The sequence below is a fragment of the Danio rerio genome, chromosome 5 (assembly GCF_052040795.2).
Source record: "Danio rerio strain M-AB ecotype USA chromosome 5, GRCz13ab, whole genome shotgun sequence".
Taxonomy (NCBI): Eukaryota; Metazoa; Chordata; class Actinopteri; order Cypriniformes; family Danionidae; genus Danio; species Danio rerio.
The window spans coordinates 43,638,948-43,662,475 of NC_141025.1; the positions used below are offsets into that span (position 1 = coordinate 43,638,948).

Sequence of the window (23,528 nt, forward strand, 5' to 3'; positions counted from 1 at the left end):
AACATTCTGAGGTCTGTTAGTCAGAAAGTCCTTAATCCAGTTGCAGAGTGATGTGTCGATATCCAGGTTCCGTAGTTTGATCAGTAACTTGGAGGGTATGACAGTGTTGAATGCTGAGCTGAAGTCCACAAACAGCATTCGCGCATAAGTGTTTTTATTGTCCAGGTGTGTGAGTACATAGTGCAGTGCTATAGAGACTGCATCATCTGTGCTCCTGTTGCCACGGTAAGCAAACTGATGTGGGTCCAGTGTGGAGGGCAAAGAGTCTTTTAGATGTGCCTGGACCAACCGCTCAAAACACTTCATGATGATGGGTGTGAGTGCTACAGGCCGGTAGTCATTCAGGCATGTTGGGCTGGAGTGTTTGGGCACTGGCACAATAGAGGTGGTTTTAAAGCATGTTGGCACAGCTGCTAGGTTGAGCGACAGGTTGAAAATGTCTGTGAATACCCCAGCGAGCTGTTCTGCACATACTTTGAGGACACGCCCAGGAATAGCGTCTGGTCCAGCAGCCTTACGCCCATTGATATGACTCAGTGCAGTGTGTACTTCTGAGGAGGTGAGTGTGATAGGTGAGTGGTCGGTGGAGGAAGTGATCCTGGTTTAGGGTTCTTTATTGTCTCTATCAAAGCGGGCATAAAAGTCATTTAGCTCGTTCAGGAAGGAGACGTCAGTGACTGTGGGTGTGGACTGGCTGGGTTTGTAGTTGGTGATGGCCTGGATGCCCTGCCACATGCGCCGAGGATCAGAGTTGGAAAAGTGTTCCTCTAGCTTAAGCTTGTAGCAGTGCTTGGCCTTTTTGATGCCCCTCTTCAGATTAGCCCTGGATGTGCTGTAGGCCTGTGCATCCCCTGATCTGAAGGCAGTGTTGCGTGCCTTCAGCAGGAGGCGCACCTCCTTGTTCATCCATGGCCTCTGATTCGGCAATGTCTCCCAACGACGACAGAGTCTGTGCACTAAGCTTTGTTAATATAAATGCATAATCCTCCGCCTCTGGTCTTACCGGAGTCATCCGCCGCTCTGTCCGCTCGGAATGTGTGGTGCTTCGTTAGCAATACAGCGTTGTCTGGTATCCCGCTGTTTAGCCATGTTTCTGTGAAAATCATGACGTTACAGTTCCATAATCTTTTGCTGTGGTTGATGCGCAGTCAAATCTCATCCATTTTGTTCACCAGTGACCGTACATTGGCGAGAAAGATGCTGGGTAAAGAGAGCCGGTGTGGTGTTAGCTTTAGCTTAGCTCTTAGCCCGCCGCGCTTCCCCCGTCTTTGTTTACGTTCTCTGCGCGGTCTGCGAGCACTTCCGCCCGGCTGGGCAGGGCGCCCAGCCTGGTGTGTTCTGGCGATCTCATGGATGAGTCGAAGATTGCTAGTAAAACTGTCCGGAATGCACAAACCAATATCCAAAAGCTCCTGTCGGGTGTACGATGTAAAGGCACCACTGTTCTGCACGAACAGACCCGAAATGAGCAGCAATAATACTGCAAAAATGCAGAAACTGGAGAGACCCTGAGCCTCGCGTTGTGCACGCGCCGCCATCTTTGAGACAGAGCAGGAAAGGTTTACAGATGTAATATTTTTCCTGAGGCGATTTAAAGCAAAATACACAATGACACTCAATCAAACACATCTACAATGATAAGGAACACGGTTACTTACTGACTTATTAACGTACAGCAATACCACATGAATAAATGAAAGACTTTGAAGGAACAAACAGTGTGGGAGAGATCCATTATAGTGCACTGGGCAAGTCTGAACAAGTTCCGCCCACGCGTGCGCAGCACTTAAAGATATCGGCCTAATTTAGACATGGGATCGATAACGATAATCTTAAAAATAGCATTTATCGGCCGATAACGATATGGCTGCCGATATATTGTGCATCCCTAATTGCAACACTTACAGTAGGACTACTCTTCTGTATAGTTCTGTAGAGGCGACCGCCACCCCTTGTACTTTTTGGATAGATAGTTAGGACTCGGAAGACTCTTTGTGTGTTTGTTATTTTTAGTTAGTTATTGTTAGGCAGTTAGATATAGTTTGGGTTTTGTTCTTTTAATTTCTTTTGCGCTGCCCACATCTCTTCTGTCAGCTCTTGTTTTTCCCCATCTTTGTATTTGTCCCAGTGTTGTAAATATTGTTAAAGGGGTGGTCCATAATGTAATTTTAAGGCTTGGTTGTGTTTATAAGATGCAAAGCAATGTGTGCTCATGTTTTACTTGAAGGAAATCATATTCTTTATATTCTTTCATATTCGTTATTTTTTTTTTCAGAAATCTCACTTTGATTATAAACAGCTTCTCTGCTAACATGAAAACGACTAATATATTTCCCAGTTCCTCGGAAAGACCCGGCCTCAAGTGACTCTGATTGGTCATCTGTCATAATGTGCTGTGATTCGTGGATCAGCTCCACGTCACGCCCATACAAGCACGCGCATTTTGTGCTGTGTAAACATTCAGTCAACTTCCTGCCCTTTATCTAAAATAAAATCTGACAAGTGTCTGTAACAAGTGAAAATGGGGTGACGCTCCTTTAAGAGAGATTGCCCTTGTGTGTGTTTGTGTGTGTGTCAACAGTCTGTAGACGCGTGTAACACGAGAAGCGCATGTGCGCGGGACCGATGTTTATTTTTATTTTACTCTGATGCTCAGATTAAGTTCTTTTCTGTATTATACAGTGACACTGTTGACAGAAGAATAAAGCACAAGATGTAGGATGCCACCTGTGTGAGCCTTCATTTATTTTTCTGCTGCTACACGAGTTAGGCCAGCTCTCCTGTATTTTTTTAACCTGCGTTACACAACGTCTTAAACATATATTCGGAATATCATAAATCGTTCACATATCTATTGCAAGTTCATTATCTAAGTAAAATGTAAAATGCATGGAAAAGCTGCGAGAAATACTGCACAGTCGCACACGCACAGAGAGACGCTGCACGCGCTACTGAAGAGAGTGTGTGTGTGTGTGTGTGTTTATAGCAGTTTGACTGATAAATATGAATTTGTAGCTTATTCGTTTGTGGTGCCAAACAGCATTTCCCATTGTTTACGTCTTTGCTACAACATACCATTGATGCTAGACACTGTACATGTCATGATCAATTTAACAAATAAAAACACTTACACGTTGTGAGTCCACAGCTTCTGCTTGTTTGAGTTGCTCATTCTTTGTGGAGATTTTTACCAAATCCTGAACTGGAAGAGATTCTGGAGCTATTTTGTCAAATCATGCTTGCTATGTATATTATAATTCTCTGAAACATAATTATTATTGAACTGTAAGCACTACTGTCTTTGTGTCGTGTCCTTTGGAAGCCCAAGTGCCGAAACAGAAAAAGCTCTGTGGAAATAGCAGCATTTGAACAGAATTTTAGCTCTCTCTGCTGTAACATTACTGTGCCTCTGACCACGGCCTTTAGCTGCGCAGTGTGTGTGTGCGGTAAAAGTACGTTTGTGATCTCACATGGGCCGGAAGTATTTTTTGTAGTTCCCAAAATTCAATCATTGTAGGCTTTGCTAACCTAACTCTGTAAAAGTCAAGGTCTCCCTTTGCATTGAACTTTAAGCGCCTTACATTCAGAGACGCTGTTTATGTTCACACAGCTACATTACACATCAACTAAAGTTTAAAATATGATATCGTAGTGGACCACCTCTTTAATATATACAGTTGAAATCAGAATTATTAGCCCCTTTGAATTTTTAGCGCCCCTGTTTATTTTTTTCCCCAATTTCTGTTTAATGGAGGGAAGATTGTTTCAGCACATTTCTAAGTATAATAGTTTTAAAAACTTATTTCTAATAACGGATTTATGATGACAGTAAATAATATTTTACTTGATATTTTTCAAGACACTTCTATATAGCTTAAAGTGGCATTTAAAGGCTTAACTAGGTTAATTAGGCTAACCAGGCAGGTAAGGGTAATTAGGCAAGTTATTGTAAAACAATGGTTTGTTCTGTAGAATATCGAAAAAAAAGGGGTCAATAATTTTGTCCCAAAAATGTTTTTTAAAAAATTAAAAACTGCTTTTATTCTAGACGAAATAAAACAAATAAGACTTTCTCCAGAAGAAAAAATATTATCAGACATACTGTGAAAATTTCCTTGCTCTGTTAAAAATCATTTGGGAAATATATATAAAAAAAAAAAAATCAAAAGGGGGCTAATTATTCTGACTTCAACTGTATGTACTTTTTTGCCTTTATTTTCTTTATTATTAATTCATTGTTTTTGTTCAGTTTGGGTATTGTAAATAAAGTCAAAATCTTTGGTATCTACTTTGGTTGTCTCTTCCACTTCATTCACTGTTTGTATAAATTCATTTTAAATGCACATAAATGTCAAACCCCACTTTCCCCTAGACAAACATCAGGGGTTTGTAACATTTACAATAATATATACACTATATATATATATACACTGTTAACCCTTACTGTAGATTATGCATTAAATAACTGTAAAATAGCCAGTGTTTTGCTGTAATAAAAGGAAACAGTATTTTACTGTAAAAGGAGCAGGATTTGTATGAAATTTTATAGTGCAAAGAATAAATTACAGTAATTTACTTTATGTACCCATTATAGATAGTTACTGTGATAATAAATGGTAAATTACTGCTCAACCAGTACTGCCCCATCTACTCTGATGCTTTATGTTGCTATTTATATATATATATATATATATATATATATATATATATATATATATATATATATATATATATATATATATATATATATGAGTGGTGTCAAAATTTATTTTTTTTAACGTGTTAATTATTTCAAATTAATCGCATGCATTAACGCATTAAAAAAAATTTACGCAATTAACGCAGTTGCCATTTTTTTTTTCCCTGTTGTGGCCAGGGGCAGACCGGGCAGTTTCCTGTTGGGTCGACATACTTTTTGGGCCGGGCTGATCATCTTCTTCATTCTTCTTATAAAACACAGCAGACTGTCATGTTTTTCTCCCTAAGTGATTGACGAGCTGTCACGCTCCTGTGAGCTGTCACGCTCTGAAAGTGAGATGTTTCTTTTCCGGACAGAGCGGCCCATGTGACATAATCTGCAGCCCATTGGTTCTTTTCTTGATTGACATTGGGCTGACCCAATCACAAACTTCAATGTTGGGCTCTGTGTAACGTAGGTGTTTATTTGTCAGGCGCGAGAGAGCAGAAGCGGAAAGCAGGCATTTGCCTTTCGCGTCTGCACTCTGCAGTGTGCAGCGGGGCACATATCAATATATTCCTGTCTGTTCTATCTAGTTACCTATTTGTCCATATAAATATACTTTTATTCTTTATTTTTAATCGGCACCAAGGCCCGCGGCAACTTCCTCCTATGCTGTTATGCTCCTATTTCACAAATGATTAAGAATGTCTGCTTCTCAAGCACTATGAGGGGTGTCAGTCATGTATTTTAAGATGCACTCGGTCAGAAGACAATCGCATGAGATATCATGACATTGTGTTTTTGATCGTCAGCATGATGTAGGCTTATAGTGACAATAATATTTATACAATATGGATATTATAATGATATTTATACATGACCAAACTAGTGTGCAACTTAAGCAGCTTATTTTAACATTTAGTTTTGTAGTTCTGCCCAGAAAAAATATTTGTTGCATTTTTCAATTGTTTAAGTTCATTTGATTGACAATGTAAAAGCTGTTAGCTACGTTTGATGTTTTATTGTTGAGTTAAAAATTTATTTAAGGGTTTCTGATACATTGCTTTTATTATTTATCTTTATTTTATTAATCAACATTAACTGTGTGCATCAGCAGGCAGTTTTTGTTGTGTTCATTATTTATTAGGCTCCCTCAAAACACACAGGCACCCACATTTCCAGTGTGGATTATAATTTTATTATAATAATAAAAAAATTAGGTGTTTAATTTGTCTACTCTCATTATTTTCTATATATGGCGTTTGTGCTTTTATAGAGTGGGAGTTGGTAAACATATTTAAGGGCATGCACAGATGGGGAGCATTTTGATTGATGTAGTGCGTTGCTCTGGCACAAAATGCCAGGGCTGATTATTTTGTTCCAGTCCAGCCCTGCAATTAGTTTAATTGTTTGTATTCAATACTTTATTATTATTATTATAATTTTTCATTTTCCATATCTGTAATGCCTGTATTTTGGCATTTTTTTGCAGTCCACTTAGAATCCAACTTGGAAATCAATGTTTTCTTTATTGGCATTGACTGTTTTGAACTTCAAATGGCATTAACATGCCTGTGTTTTAATTTCTCCAATAAATATGGCTGCCAAGCCAGGTTCTTGATGGTTTATTGTGGGTATGTTGTTTACATTAAGAAATCTGTGTTACATGTAAAACAAAAATTCTAATAATGAATTAAATTTTGAATTTAAATAGTATTTGTCTTGCGTTTACATTAATTTTACATTAAATTAATTTGCAATTAAATTTTTTTTAAAAGTGAAAATAATTAGTTAATTTTTTTTATTCGATTGACAGCATATATATATATATATATATATATATATATATATATATATATATATATATATATATATATATATATATATATATATATATATATATATAAATGAGATATTAGAGGTAATGATTAAACCTGATATGCCTGTTAACAATTTATAGATGCAGTTTTACATCCTGATTTGATATTACAAACTGTTAGGCCCAATCCCGATACTATTTTTTACCTCTACCTCTACTTAGAGTTTCATCATTGAGTGTGAGAATGTTGTGGGACTGCTATGCAGGAGTTATTATTAAGGATTATAGATAGCAAAATTACGTGTTTTTTATTTTTGCTTGTTTTTTAAAAGCTTGATGGTAAAACGCGAGCGCCTTTATGAATGTAATTAAACATGTGCTTGCTTGTCTCAAAAATTCGTAAGAATGACAAAACACACTAATTTGTGGATCTCCTGACATTGGTGGGGACTGGGGACGAACTGCTATTAAAATTTATTATCAAGTAATCCTCTCTTCTTACAATTTATTAAGTTAAATTAAATAGTCATGCGTGTAGCCAAGGGGGTTCAGGTGGTTTGAAAGACCAAAAGTTGGGTTATTATTATTATGTTTAAATTTATCTTATTAATCGAATGGACAAATTTTCACTGAGGAAGGTTGAATGCGCCGGCCACTTTGTTATTTGCCTATAGGCTTCAGTTTAATTTAAATCAAGTTTTAACAGATTTCCCAAAGAAAATTATGATAAAAAATTGTATTTTAAAAATAAGTATATTTACATATTTGAAGAGTTTAGATGCAAAAACCTCTAAATGCCATTTTATATTTTCTTCTAAAATTAGCATTTTTTTCTCCAACTCCTGTGTGTGGACTTTTACTTTTATAGTGACAAATACGTTCTTTTCATTGCCTTTAAAGTGAAATAACTGAACATAAATATACAAGGCTGAGAAAAATGCTCATTTTACATGGCATTTAGAGGTTTTGGCATCTGTACTGTACTTCATTACTTTATTCTAAGAATTTAAAGTCCTAATTTCTAGTTCAAAGTATTTTTATTATTTATAAAACTGTAATAAAATTTAGTTTAAATGTGTAAATAAAGCAATTGGACAAAATGGTAGGAAATAGTTTTGGTACATCAAAAAGTGTAGTTATAATAACTATCCAACAAGATTACCCAGCAAAAATTAGTTCTTAATATGTCAATAAAATGTCATATTTATACCTCAATTAAACAGAAAATCAGGTGAATAACTGCAAAAAGGTTCAGTTTTTCAGAAAACAAATAACCCCTTTTAATAAGCTAGCTACAGGCCTGAAAGTGTCATGTTAAAATAATGTTTATTAACGGATAAAGAGAGAGTTTAATAAAGACTTTCGTTCATTTTTCGTACAAATTAAACATGTCTCATAGTATTATTAAAAGATGGAGCACAGGCTGTAGTTTTTCTGACAAATTGTTTCAACCAAAATTGGAGTCTCTAAGAGATTAGGAGAACTGGCAGGGTCATATATGTTTACATGTAGGTGTTTATTCTGCAGTTAGTGTTCAGGGAATATTGTTTACAGACTAGTCTGTTTTAACGTTAGACTGAACGTAAAAGCGGTGAAAACACTAGCATAACGGCATTATCATGATGGACTCATTCAGTAGCGAACTTGAGTTTATGTGACTTACACTTTTCGTTGGAAAAAGCTCTTTATATCCAGCTCTTCTTGCTACCTCCATCCTCCCTTGTGCGTGTCACACATCTCACACATCGGGAAATTCCCCCCGCGCAGTTGTTTTGGCGCTGTTTGTATCTGAAACTATGATCTGAAAGCAGCCACTCACATGACAGCAGGAAAAGGCACAGCCAATCACAATGTTCATATGTGTTTGGGGGCGGTGCGACTCGAGGAGAGAACTTGATTTAACCCTTTCGGCATGTCTAGGTTTATACTGACAGCGCGATGTTTTTAAGTAATAATTAAATTATTGGTGGGGACATTTCGGTAGTTTGTGGATATTGGTGGGGACACGTCCCCACCGTCCACCCTAAATCTACGCCCCTGCCCCATTGATTTCAAGAGTGGCCCTGAAAAATCTCAAGGGGTATCTAGCCCTTCCTGCTAGCCCAACGCCTTCAAGCTAAAGAGAATTGGGACAACCTTTCCCCTTCATGTGAACACGCAAAATGAGGAGTAAGGGGAAGAGCTAAGAAGTAGAAATAGAATTGGGCCTTAATGTTTTCTTAAAATGACTTTTGGGACAGCAAACAAACAAACAAACACTCTCGTTGGCATCTTATTGGAAAAGTGTTTGAAACTGACTTCAACAGAACTGATTTGATTTTAAATCTGGCAAATATCTTATAAACAACGACTGCCTTACTTTCTTGTACCATTTATCTGTCTAATTCCCCGTTCTATCTCCTTAAACAAAGTAGGAAAAAGGGTGCATGTGAAATGTCAGTCTGATTTGTAGATTTGAAGAGTTCCACAGACCTTTGGCAGAGCCTCCAGGGCATTTGTGGTTTTTGCTGCCTCCCCGTACTGCTGATAGTCCTCAGGTTTGAGCCTCATCTTCTCTGCTTTAGCTTTACCCACAGCCTCAATGGAACCGGCCTCTGCTTCTCCAATGCATTTCCTTTTCTCTGCTTCAGCCAGCGCCGTCAACACTTTCTTTATCCTGATAGAAAAGAGCAGAGGACAGAATCAATTCCCCAGGCATCAGTTCTTTTCTTTACTCTCTGGCGTCATACATTTATATAAATGTGAATTCTCTGACGAAAGACACACACTCTTGTTTACACCATGTGTTGTTTACACCTGTCCATTTTCTCCACCACTTTTCTAATCTTATTGACAGGAGGGTCTATGAATGAGCTTATGTATTATGGCTGAGTGAAATTTCAGGTTTTTCAGTCAATTGTGTTTTTTAAAGTGGCTCATTTAATGTTTTTAAATATTGTGAATTCATCTTTTTCCATAGAAAGATAGAGGGAATTCAGTGTCAAAATGCCCATCTTAACATGGGTACAGACTACACAGCTAGCTTAAACATTCTAAGACTTGAATTCAACACAATGAAAGACTGTTTCCATTATCAGGAGCAGATTCTTATTGAAAGTCTCTTCATAGCCTGATCCTTTTGCTAAAAGGATATTCACCCAAAAATGAAAGGTCTGTCATCATTTATTCACATTTGAGTTTTATTTTTAATATTTATTATTTTGATAGCGATATTTTGGGTGAACTACATACAACACCTCAGTGAAATGTCGAAATGTTGCATTTAGCAAAAGTAACCCAATCACCAGAATTCTTCATCACTAATCAATCTAGCACTCTCGTCAGTCAGTATAGCCTTCAGTGTGCATTACTCAAACCTATGCTTTCCTTGCCTTGCTGGAATACATCCCGATTTCACGATTCCCTCCAGGTCTCCTACATTTCCTTACTGGTCTTTGTCTTCCTTCTCTAGGTTTCACCAGCTCCTGGCTAACACCACCACCGTCCTCATCTGTGCTCAGAGTTTGCTTCCCAGACTAATTGATCTATTAAAAAAAAAAAAAAAAACAATCAGTTGATCAGGCTTTCCCTCAAAGGTTGTTATAATTGCTGTACTCACCTGTCACTTCTGTTATCACAAGCCTGACAATAAACACCTATTTGGGATTAATATATTCTGCATTTTGTCAGCTTATAATACACTTATTCATAAAATATGGTCTGAACATTATAATGTATTATTCGCACAGTTATGAAAATATTAATTATCATTTCTTAGACAGGGGTTCATTCTGCTGTGGTGACCCCAGTTAAATAAGAGACTAAGTCGAAGCAAAATGAATGAATTTCTTAGTCAAATTTCTTACTTCTTACTCTTTAAAGAATATTATATTTTTCAAGATACTAGTATTCAGCTTAAAGGTCAATTTAAAGACTTTTTTAGGTTCATTAGGTTAAATAGGCAATTTAGTGCAACTAGGCAAGTCATTGTATAAAAAAGATTTGTTCTGTAGCCAATTGACAAAAATATATTGCTTAAGGGGGCTAATAATATTGAAATGTTGAAAAAATAAAAATAAAAACGGTTCCTATTCTAGCCAAAATAAAACAAATAAGACTGTGAAATAATACTGTGAAATATTCCTTGCTCTGTTAAACAATATTTGGGAAATATTTGAAAAATAAAAAATCATTTACAGGAGGATTAATAATTTAGACTTTACCTGAATATCTAATAGGAATATTTTTCAAGACAAAATCATTTAAATTATTTGAAGTTGTTCTCGGACATCCATATAAATATTTAATATGCCCGTATATTATAACATAAAATAAATTACAGCTAATAAATTTAACACACGTACATACACTCACCGGCCACATTATTAGGTACACCTTACTAGTATTGGGTTGGACCCCCTTTTGCCTTCAGAACTGCCTTAATCCTTCTTGGCATAGTTTCAACAAGATACTGGAAATATTCCTCAGAGATTTTGGTCTATATTGACATGATAGCATCACGCAGTTGCTGCAGATTTTTCAGCTGCACATCTATGATGAGAATCTCTTGTTTCACCACATCACAAGGGCACTCTATTGGATAGGGATCTGGTAACTGTGGAGGCCATTTGAGTACAGTGAACTCATTGTCATGTTCAAGAAACCAGTCTAAGATGATTCGTGCTTTATGACATGGTGTTTTCCTGCAGAAAGTAGCCATCAGAGGATGGGTACACTGTGGTCATAAAGAATGAACATGGTCAGCAACAATACTCAGGTAGGCTGTGGCATTGCCATGATGCTCAGTTGGTGTTAATGGGCCCAAAGTGTGCCAAGAAAATATCCCCCACACTATTACACCACGACCACCAGCCTGAACCATTGATACAAGGCAGGATGGATCCATGCTTTCATGTTTTTGATGCCAAATTCTGACCCTACCATCTGAATGCCGCAGCAGAAATCAAGACTCATCAGACCCAGCAACGTTTCTCCAATCTCTTTTATTGTCCAATTTTGGTGACTCTGTGTAAATTGTAGCCTCAGTTTCCTGTTCTTAGCTGACAGGAGTTGTGGTCTTCTGCTGCTGTAGCCCATCCACCTCAAGGTTCCATGTGTTGTGCATTCAGAGATGCTCTTCTGTATACCTCGGTTGTAACGAGTGGTTAATTGAGTAACTGTTGACTTTCTATCAGCTCAAACCAGTCTGGCCATTCTCCTCTGACCTCTGGCATCAACAAGGCATTTGCCCCCACAAAACTGCCGCTCACTGGATATTTTCTCTTTTTCAGACCATTCTCTGTAAACCCTAGAGACGGTTGTTGATATTTGTCACATTACTGCAGACAATTTGGGAAAGTCAGTTGTCTTTAATCTTTTAAACAACAGGGGGAAAAGTAATCGTTTCTACTTAAAGAGGTCATGGTGCATCACAACTAAACAACTACAGGAACCTTCAACAAATATTAAGATATTTTAACATTTATAGGCTTATAATTATAATTCATTACTTCCAATGAATATATTTTAACATTTATAGGCTTATAATTATAATTCATTACTTCCAATGAACAGAGAAGTGGTCTGCAGCCAGCAAATCGCTGCATGTGAGCGGTGAAATTTACAGGATTCTAATCCAATGGTGTTGTAGTATCACCTCCCTCTAAATCCAAAGGTGGAGCACATTCAGCTGAGCTTTCCTGCTTTACTTATGCAGAGATTTTTCTGAATTCCCTGATTTTTTTCCACAACATTATGCATGGTAGTTGTGCTTTTCTAATTTTTCTAAACCCTTTCTGGGTAGCACAGTTCAAACAGAAGGTAAAAAGAAGGTGGTCTTTCATGGCTGTTTGAATGTGCTGAACCACATAGACATTTTAACACTGAAAGCAATCTGACAGAATGAGATCTACGCCTGAAAGGGGGAAGCAAGGACAAGTTCAGAATCTTTCACCCTGTTTACAGCAGTCTTTAGCGTTGTCCACTTGTGATTGTCCAAATATCTTGATGATGATCTTAATTAAAATGTCATCTTAATTCCAGGAATACACAGGGCCTAAATTATGACAGCCACGTATTTTACAACTAAATCCTTATCATACCCCATTTTATTTATTCATTCATTCTTTTTCTTTTCGGCTTAGTCCCTTTAATAAACAGGGGTTGCCACAGCAGAATGAACCACCAATTCATCCAGCATATTTTCAGCAGATGCCCTTCCAGCCGCGTACATCCATACATACTTATTCACACACATACACAACAGACAATTTATCTTACCCAGTTCACCTATTACACATGTCTTTAGACTTGTGGGGGAAACAAGAGCAACACGGTTTAACACGCGAACACCGGGAGAACATGCAAACTCCACACAGAAATGCCACTTGACCCAGCTTCTTGTTGTGAGGTGATTGAGCTACCAACAGCACCACTGTGCTGCCCTTCATTTTATTAAAGGGTTTAAACATTTGTAATGTTCTGCTTTCAACCAAATCCAGAGGAAGTCAAAAACTGATGATCTGATCTGAGTGGACAGTTTTGTTTGTGTTTAGAAAAGGACTAAAGTTTGTAAGAAAGCTTTTTTCAACTTATTATGTTTGAATGACCACAAAAAAAAAATCACAAACTCCTCCACATCTGTTAGTTGTGTTGTCAAAAAAAGCATCAAAACACAAGCACTTCATTCTTTACTGTATTTTAACAAACACATTAATTACTTTCCCTCTTGCTGGAAATTCATTAATTTAGTAATGCCTCTGGATTGTGTTGAGTGCTTCAATGAAAGTAAAAGTAGAGATACACACATAGAAAATAATTTCAATGAAATTCAAGTAATAAGCAATACTGCATCTCAGCTGACCATTCTTGACAATGGCAGGTTGAAACAAGGTCTCGAGTGTGTTACTCACTTTTTTTTGCCTCTGAGAGCTGCTCCATCTTGAAGGCTTCAGCATCAGCTGGTCTCCTTTCAGTATCGATCAGCTCTTTATCCATCCTGAGGATCAACACGTCAATCACCTCCGTGAAGTTGGCACCCCATAAAAACAAATAATCCCCAAAACTATGCCATTCGTTTGTGCTACGTTTGTGCTGATTTGTGCCGCAAAAACGAACGTTTGTGCTGGTTTGGGGTCTGAGATATTAAGCATTATTTTTTTAACCGTGTGACGTCACTCTCCACCCCATGTTGCGCAATTGACTTCAAAACAGCACAGGTCGTTTGTGCTCGGTTTGTGCTGGTTTGTGCCGTTAAAACGAACACGGTATCTGTTTTCCTCTTTTAGATAAAAGCAAAATATTTCGGGAGCCGTGACGTCACTCTCCACCCCATTTCCTCCAAATCGCACAAAACTGGTATCATTCGTTTGTGCTGGGTTTGTGCCGTTAAAATAAACACTTTATCTATTTTCGTGATATAATCAAAATATTTCGGGAGCCGTGACGTCATTCTCTCCACCCCATGTTGTCTAAATCACACCAAACTGGTCTCATTCGTTTGTGCTCGGTTTGTGCTGGTTTGTGCCGTTAAAATAAACACTTTATCTATTTTTATTGTTTAGATATTGCCTTATCAAAACATTTCGGGAGCCGTGACGTCACTCTCCACCCCAGGTTGTCTAAATTGCACAAAGCAGGTGTCATATGTTAGTGCTGGATTTGTGCTGGTTTGTGCCGTTAAAATAAACGCTTTATCTATGTTTATTGATTAGATATTGCCTAATCAAAACATTTTGGGAGCCGCGACGTCACTCAGCGCCCCATTATTTCCTCTAAATTGCACAAAACAGGTGTCATATGTTAGTGCTGGATTTGTGCTGGTTTGTGCCATAACAATTAACACTTTATCTATGTTTATTGATTAAATATTGCCTAATTAAAACATTTCGGGAGCCGCGACGTTACTCAGCGCCCCATATTTCCTCTAAAATGCACAAAACAGGTGACATTCTTTAGTGCTGGATTTGTGCTGGTTTATGCCATTAAAATAAACACTTTATCTGTTTGTATTGTTTAGATATTGCCTAATCAAAACACTTAATCAAAACAGGTGTCATTCAATTGTGCTGGTTTTGCCATTTATAAACACTTTATCTGTTTTCCATGTTTGGATTTAACCAAAATATTTGGTTAGATTTGTGCTGGTTTGTGCCATGAAAATGAACAACAGATATTTATATTTGTGTACAAATATGTTACTTTCGTTTTTGCTCGTTTGTGCTGCAAAATTATTATTTGTAAAAAAATTATATCAGATCATTAAGAGGTCTCTCCACCCCAGTTGCTACATATTTACTAAAATAGTCTCATTTGTGTTATGACATATTAAAAAAATTGCCAATATATGACAGAAGATTGGGATATATGACAGAAGATTGTGATACAACATGAGGCATATTAAATTCATAGGCCTACTTTCCACTGACTGAAAATCATCCACCCGCACAGTTGGCCTCAAACTAAAATATAATTCGTATATTTTTCTTGGAAAAAATATCTTTTTGAAACAACTTTCGTATATAGTTTGTCTCTTTAAAAGCCGCTTTTCCAATCGTTCGGACCCTTTTTTATGCTGAGCTGTTAGGCTTACATTCCGTGCCAAACCAGGTAAGACAGCAAATCAATTTTATTTGGAGGGAAAATTACCTAAATTTAACGTGATGAATGAAAATGATTGGAGGGGAAATAAATTTATCAAAAATTTCATACATTAAGGAAAAATAAACAATGATAATAAAACAATAATACTGCATTTGTATTATAGTGGCAGAAATATATTTTTTGAGAGGCCTTGGGCAAAATAAGCGTGCACTTTCACTAATAAAAAATATAGCACTTAAATTATTTCATTTTTAACAATCAATAAATTACACAGAGGTTTTATATCAAAAGTTGATAAAAATATAAAATATACATTTTGTTGGTAAAATAACCATTTAAACAATGGCTGTTATTTATTTTAGTATTCAAACATTAAGTACCGATTTTTTCAAGTGAAATAAGAATGAAAATGAAACAACAGCATATCAGGATGTAAAGCATATTCATATTAAAGCAATTCCTGGTTGAGATTTTAGAAAATATAGCTACCCAGTATATATTAAAGATCACAGAGAAATTACATGTCCCCAAAAATGTCCAGTTTATATTTAACTGAATTGTATAAATATTCAAAATTGCTCATTTTATTTTTATTAAATTTTTGTTTAATATTTGTTATTTTTTATTAGCAAAAACAATATCAACATTTAAGAATCTATATTCATTCATTCATTCATTCATTCATTCATTCATTCATTCATTCGACTTGTTTATTGGTGCATATATAGGCTATAATTTAAATTATACAACAGTACCTTGGACAGCTACAGTGCCACTAAAGCTTTCAAACAAAAGTCCAAAAAACTAAAGTTTTAAAGTTTAAATTAATTTTCTCCGGTGACGGCCGACAACACAACACGCCGTATAACCGTCCTTCAGGTGGTAGCCTATAGCCGGCATTAAATTACAAAACAAGCTGTCTGGGCCTTGAATTAAAAAAGTTTAGTTATTTCCTCATTGTTTAAAGAGTCTACAAGTTATTAAATATAAAATAAATATAATAATATTAATAATAATGACAATAATAAGAAGACTAAGGATAACTAAAATATAACAAAATATTACATGTTTATCTTTTATTAAACCGAATCAAAATGGTCAAAATAACATCCTACAGCCCGTGATAAAAAAGCACAGTGTTTACCAATTAAGTGAATGTAAATATTTTATATGATTGTTGTTATTGTTATTATTATTATTAATTGTAATTAATTAATCAATTATTTATTGTTATTTTATTGCCATTTGGACATTGTTCTTTTACTGTATGACAAACAACACAATCACGAAAACCAAAACTTATCTGTAGAAAACGCATAGCCTATGTGTTTGCGTGTGTTATAATCTATTTTTCCCCATAAAATAAATATTGACTAAATAAGTTAACTAAAGCTGCTTTACTTATAAGTGGTAGGCCTACCTACCACAACAGAAAAGTTTAGGCTGCTAGTTTAAATACGAAAGCAGCCTAATATGGACGACCAGATGATAAGAGTATTTAAGAGAAAATCGCAGCATGGTTAAACAGGTAAAAAAATTTATATTAATACATTTTTATAAAATTAATAAATAAAACTAATAAAAATTCTATATATATTATTTTTAATTATTTCTATAAATTTTTTTCCTCTATCGTTAAGCATGCTGGCTACTCATATGAGACTAAAACGAAGTAGATAAGTAAAGCAGGGTTGTAGCCAATTATCTTTATATTGGCCAAGCCCTTTTACTTGGATTAAATCTGTCAAAATGATGTTCGCATCCTTCATGCTTTTTCTAATAATAAAAAGATCTCAGAATAACCTTGGCCTAGGCTATCTAAAAAAAATAAAGCATCTTAAACAAAATTTCTATCAGCCCAAACAAATTTAAATATTTTAAAATATGCGGGTAGCTGATATCATTATCTTTCATTCAATATTTTAATAAAAGAAGCAACACTAACGAAACTTTCAGGTACAATCCAGCACAAATGAAAATATGTAGCAACTGGGGTGGAGAGACCTCTTAATGATCTGATATAATTTTTTTACAAATAATATTTTTGCAGCACAAACGAGCAAAAACGAAAGTAACATATTTGTACACAAATATAAATATCTGTTGTTCATTTTCATGGCACAAACCAGCACAAATCTAACCAAATATTTTGGTTAAATCCAAACAAGGAAAACAGATAAAGTGTTTATAAATGGCAAAACCAGCACAATTGAATGACACCTGTTTTGATTAAGTGTTTTGATTAGGCAATATCTAAACAATACAAACAGATAAAGTGTTTATTTTAATGGCATAAACCAGCACAAATCCAGCACTAAAGAATGTCACCTGTTTTGTGCATTTTAGAGGAAATATGGGGCGCTGAGTAACTTCGCGGCTCCCGAAATGTTTTAATTAGGCAATATTTAATCAATAAACATAGATAAAGTGTTAATTGTTATGGCACAAACCAGCACAAATCCAGCACTAACATATGACACCTGTTTTGTGCAATTTAGAGGAAATAATGGGGCGCTGAGTGACGTCGCGGCTCCCAAAATGTTTTGATTAGGCAATATCTAATCAATAAACATAGATAAAGCGTTTATTTTAACGGCACAAACCAGCACAAATCCAGCACTAACATATGACACCTGCTTTGTGCAATTTAGACAACCTGGGGTGGAGAGTGACGTCACGGCTCCCGAAATGTTTTGATAAGGCAATATCTAAACAATAAAAATAGAATAAAGTGTTTATTTTAACGGCACAAACCAGCACAAACCGAGCACAAACGAATGAGACCAGTTTGGTGTGATTTAGACAACATGGGGTGGAGAATGACGTCACGGCTCCCGAAATATTTTGATTATATCTAAACAACGAAAATAGATAAAGTGTTTATTTTAACGGCACAAACCAGCACAAACCCAGCACAAACGAATGATACCAGTTTTGTGCGATTTGGAGGAAATGGGGTGGAGAGTGACGTCACGGCTCCCGAAATATTTTGCTTATATCTAAAAGAGGAAAACAGATACCGTGTTCGTTTTAACGGCACAAACCAGCACAAACCGAGCACAAACGACCTGTGTTGTTTTGAAGTCAATTGCGCAACATGGGGTGGAGAGTGACGTCACACGGTTAAAAAAATAATGCTTAATATCTCAGACCCCAAACCAGCACAAACGTTCGTTTTTGCGGCACAAATCAGCACAAACGTAGCACAAACGAATGGCATAGTTTTGGGGATTATTTGTTTTTATGGGGTGCCAACTTCACGGAGGTACCTCAATCTCATCCAGTCAGATCTTTTGTTGCTTCTTGGCCGCCTGAATCTTATAGGACAGCTGCACATCAGTTTTCTGAGATGGGAGACAAGAAAGTAAGATGAAGGAGCACTTACAAACTGTAAATAGATGCATATTAGATAGAAATATGGATATTTAAACAAAAATGTCTTTAATAATTAATCATAAAATAGCTTAAAGCCAACATTTAGCAAAACAATACATTTGACTCAATATATTAAGACAAATGCTCTTATTTTCAAGGGGGGAGCTTGAGCTTGAGCTCCACCTTTTTTGCACTTCTTCTACGAGTGATGTCACTGGGGGTAGGGTTAGGAGTGGGGTTGGTGTACGCATTAAAACAGCTTACAGGAGGCAGAGCGAGAGCTCATGCTCCCCCTCGCTGGAGCTCAGCTCTGCTCAAATGGCTCTGCAGCGAGCACCCTCTCCTTATATTGCCTCTGCCTGCTTGTCAGCCCCCGGCTGTATCTGATGTGTGTTTACTGCACCAACAGAGCTAACTTAGTGCCAAAACTTTTACAAGCTTTAAACCTCATAAACAGGCCAACAAAGTTTTCTAAAACATCTAAACTAGTTTATTATATAATAATGAGGCTGTTTTTTTTAGGAAAATCATAAAACGTGATTGAGCAATTCCAGCTATGGATGTGACATTTGCAGTAAAAGCACAAAACATAAATTCACATAGAGAGCATATGTTAACATTATATTGAAACTTTTCTTTATATTTTCCAGAGCAACTCGCCACAGTTTTATATGACCAGAAAAATATCAATCTGTAAACATATTTTATACTTTAAATGAGGGAAATAAACATGTGCTATGGATGTGACAAAAAATCTGTGAGTTTACAGCATACAGCATCATTTGTAGAAATTATGTGAATTAAACTGCACAACCCAAAAAAGAAACAATGATAATCAAAAGACTAAGAGTTGGCTCTCTGTAAAACAAAAATTATTGTTTTTTTATTTTTTCATATTTATAAGGGAAAAGTGTCATTATGGATGTGAAATTGCCACTTGTGATTTTGGTAAATCAAATATAATAGTTTGAAAACATTGACAGATGTATTTTTGTGTATTTATAAGGTGCTGTAAAATACTTGCTTACAGAAACTTATTTTCTGTTTTTTTTTTTTTTTGAATTTTGTATTTTGGTGGAAACTAATTTTGTTTCATGGCAAGGTTGACATTTGCACGGAATTGCTCTATTACATTTGTCATTAACATATTACACACTACAGCTCCATTCCCCTGCTGTATACCTTCCGTGAATATCTTATCTGTCTTTAAACACTCATGTAACTTTACAATTAATAATATTAGCGTGTAATATTTATGTGATGATAGTATGGGCGCTGCTGCACACTAGCTGATGTTAGCTAAATGTTGGGTGGTTATAGCGCTAAAAGGAGAAGAAAAACTACAGTAGGCCTATTTACACATGAACCACTGACCTGTACATGAAGCCCTGGACAGATAATCTTAGATAATTCAGCACCATTTCGCTTCTTTTCTTCCTCAAACACTTTCTTTTTGTGCGCCATTTGTCCACCTGTTGCTTTCTCTCCATTCTCCCGTGGTTAACGGTTGTTGGAAGATCACAGACGGTTGTGGCCGGAAGTTAACGAGAATTATTTGTTATTTATTAAATTACCCAGTAAATTATATTTTCTTAACATCTACACCTATCCCAACCCTAAACCCAACCACCACAGTACTGTAAAAATATTATTCATTGTTTTACAATGTTACAAAAATTATGCTATATTGATGTGCGTATCCGCAGCTGTATCCTGTCTAGACTTCACCGTGGTAACCGTTTTTGGCGGAGAGATGAATATTTATTATTATTTATTAATTTTCAATTATTTAAATGCTGAATTCTGAAATGAGAACAACTTTAGTACAATGTTATTGTCAATACTATATAATAAATATTAAGAATTTTAGCCTGCTGACTGAAAAATTTCCTTCATTCCTGCTGCTGCATGAATTGAAAATGGCATAGACTAATATGGAGTTAATTAATACTTAAAAATAATAATTATTATTTATATATTTATTTTTTACTACAGAAATATATTTTCCAGACCTCCCACACACCTTGGCTTGATGTTCTACGTTTGTGCAAATACGCGTTTTTATTATTGTTTTTAAATTATGATGAACATCATATAACATTGTCAAATAATTTATTAAAAATTATTTTAGAATGTATTACTTTGTGCTGTATATTTAACAATCAAACTATAACAAAGTATTGCAATTATGACACTCGCATCGTAAAGTCGAAAGTCCTTTAAGGGTTTTAAAATAAATCTTTAAATGAGCCTGGAAAGGGAAGATATTGGCCATATCCTTTCGGTCAATTTGTTTGTGTAAAACTTGCCTAAAACGGGAGAGATTTAACACAGAAATGTGACTTTTATTTTCTCGTGAGAATCAAATATAAACATTAGTCTCGGGTTTAGCGCCTCGTTCTAAAAGCCGTGACGTCAGCTCCAGCGCTCCATAAATTCGGCCGCGCGAAGCCATTTCCTCAGTTGATATTGAACTCGCGAGAGAAGTGGTCGTCTATTGCATATCGACAGACCTCCAGAGATTTTACAGCACAGTTGAATCTTTAAACTTGTTTTTTTTGAAAATTTTCCACTTATGGATTCTTCGGCAAACACACCTCCGATCGCCGGACCAGCTTCAACGTCAGTTGGAGGAATTACAGGTATTTGAAGTAGTATATTACACCTTTAAATCATTTGATTCTTTTGCTCGATATAATTTAGGCCTAACGTTAATTGGGTCATTCCCACTCTTCGGTGCCATTTCAGGGTAGTAACTGTGCCCGATAAATTGTTATTTTTTCCAAGATTTCATCATTTGAGTTGAAGTACTTATTGAACTAGAAAAATATAGTCTTCCAGCTCAGGATTTTACGGTTTAGAGAAGCTGAAATGGCGTATGAAAGTATGATCGATAACTAATATTGTGTAAATGTTTTTTAATGTCTTTATATTATGAATGTTCCATAATGTACAGATAACCACATTGTGCATCTGTTTACAGTTTTGACAGAAATTCAGGACATCGAGCCCGTTCCAGGGCCATCAATGACCGAAGGACCGTTGACTGAATTTGCTTCAACGATGTCAGTTGAGCCATCGAATGTCTCAGGTACGTTTGGAACAGATTTTTTCCCTCCATGTTGTAGAAAAGTGATTTAATTACCTGCCTTGAGCCAAATGTGGACTCTGCATATTTTGTAGTGGGGCTGGATGAAATGACCATTAATATTATATAATTCTGATCTAGATATAAACAATTTTTAAAAACCTTAGAAAAACTGCCAAAAATGCTCACAAAGGAAAAAGTTAAAACCTCTTCCTTTAGAGCTCTGTATTATTTTAGAAATAAAACCAGTACAAATATTTGTTCACCTTTTTTTGAATCCGCGTACAAACAAGAATCAGAATCAGTTTTGTTGCCAAGTGTGCTTGACAAGCACAAGGAAATTGTTTTAGCTACAGAAGCTTCCAGTGTACACAAAGTGACAAGTGACAACACAAATTAAACATGAGAAAAAAAGTCAAACATTAAACGCATGCAGTTAGTCAAAAAATTCTATATGAAGAATCATTCATTTAACATAGATAAACCATTAAACAAAGATAAAACCCTCAGATTTTGCCGGTTATTCCAATGGACTGAAATAAAAACACTGCTTCAGCCTGGATAAAGGTATGAGCAACAACCAATAGCCTATATAAATTAATAAGATTAAATAGAAATAAAGGCAATGTCTATTTGCATTTACAGTAAGTTAACAGCAACAGAAGTATTCATTATTTAGGTGCAAATAGAGTGGTAATTGAAAATAGATGCTATTTACACTAATAGTTAATATAATTTAGATGCATCAAGATGCTGTATGGGTGTATATTTACACTGAAGACAAGTTATTTCTGATTGTACAAAGGTACATTATTTTATCTTGTACAATATACTTTATCTGCCTAATTATCAAATAAAATGTGCTATTCGCTTATGTTAAGATGCCGGACCACATACTATAGTGTAATTTACAGTAGTGCCAATGCTGTTGTGCATGAGAGGACATACATTACATGCAACAGTTTTAGTGTATGTCATTCATTGTACATGTACACAAAATATCTATAAGAACAATAGTTCAAATTAAATCTGAAAAAAAAAACACACACAGTCGGACATTTTAAAACAGAAATCAAATGATTATTTTTCGTGCCTGCATTCTGGAGAACGGTTTTCATCTTTTGAAGTTGTCTGCACATTAAACTAGTGTAAGTGGGCGCACAAAAAATGTAGAAAAATACATTTCACAATCTGTATAATATTGCAGTAAAAGTTTGTCTTTAATGTATTTTCTCATGGTCTCAGTCAATGTTTGCTGCTGGGAGTAGCTGGACTTTACATTTTGGGGAAAATATAGACATTCATTAGTTGTCTACACATTAATGTGCATTCTCACTATCAGCAAAGTTGGGTTTGTCAACAAGGTGGAAAGCGTGTATTGGCAGAAAAGTTTTTGCACTAGTACTACAGTTTATACAAAACACTATAACCGCAGAATGTTAGCTTTTCATCAGTTATCATCAATAACATCATCTGTGTGATCATATAGATCAGTATTAGAGCAGCTGTATCAAACTCAGAGCCAGAATTTTTGTTACAACCCTGCTCCAACACACCTACCTATAGGTTTTCAAACTAGTCTGAAAGACTTTGGGTGCTTTCACACCTGTGAATCGATTCAGTTGTTCCGAAACAGAGATTAGAATTGTTACATTGTTGCTCTTTGCTCTTGGAGCGGTTCGCTTTCACACTGCAAAGTTTCTAATCGGACCAAAAGAGCTAAAACAAGTCACGTGCGAGTAAACTCTCCTTACATTGGTCAGAGTGTCAGGGTTTATTTTGCAGCGTCCCGCTCAGCTGTCAGGAGAGGTGGTGGTTTGGTGGTGATTGACAGGGTGCGCGCGCGTGACTTGTCTGAGGAGAGACACGGTGGGGAGGGGTGAGAAGGGTGCGCGATGATGCCTATTTGAGGACTGGGAGAGAGACACGAGATTACCGGGAGATCATCACTCGTTTGCGGGCATCCGGAGACTCGCGAAACTTCC

At 36.0% G+C, this 23,528-nt stretch overlaps 2 protein-coding genes and 1 long non-coding RNA gene across 14 annotated transcripts in view; 1 reads left to right on the forward strand and 2 right to left on the reverse strand.

Annotated features, from left to right (window-relative positions):
- LOC147844102 (uncharacterized) overlaps positions 1 to 19,957 on the reverse strand; it is a 36,784-nt gene extending 16,827 nt beyond the window's left edge. Inside the window, exons 1-5 of the long non-coding RNA XR_015491667.1 lie at positions 19,830 to 19,957; positions 18,350 to 18,424; positions 13,391 to 13,476; positions 9,872 to 10,024; positions 8,973 to 9,156 (exon numbers count right to left, since the gene is read on the reverse strand). This is a non-coding gene — a long non-coding RNA (uncharacterized LOC147844102). The remainder of the gene's footprint in view (positions 1 to 8,972; positions 9,157 to 9,871; positions 10,025 to 13,390; positions 13,477 to 18,349; positions 18,425 to 19,829) is intronic.
- The window catches only part of LOC141385583 (uncharacterized), a 607,868-nt gene that overhangs the window by 166,315 nt on the left and 418,025 nt on the right, over positions 1 to 23,528 (reverse strand). The gene's annotated exons all lie outside the window — the stretch shown is intronic.
- Positions 20,917 to 23,528, forward strand: part of pimr201 (Pim proto-oncogene, serine/threonine kinase, related 201) — a 29,880-nt gene continuing 27,268 nt past the window's right edge. For 7 of the 8 annotated variants that reach the window (XR_015489774.1, XR_015489776.1, XR_015489778.1 and 4 more), the window contains exons 1-2: positions 20,917 to 21,097; positions 21,439 to 21,546. Coding sequence is in view for 2 of the 8 variants with exons in the window: in XM_087250823.1 (XP_087106949.1) it covers positions 21,031 to 21,097; positions 21,439 to 21,546 (175 nt within the window). In the remaining 6 variants the exon portion in view is untranslated. 8 annotated transcript variants of the gene reach the window in all.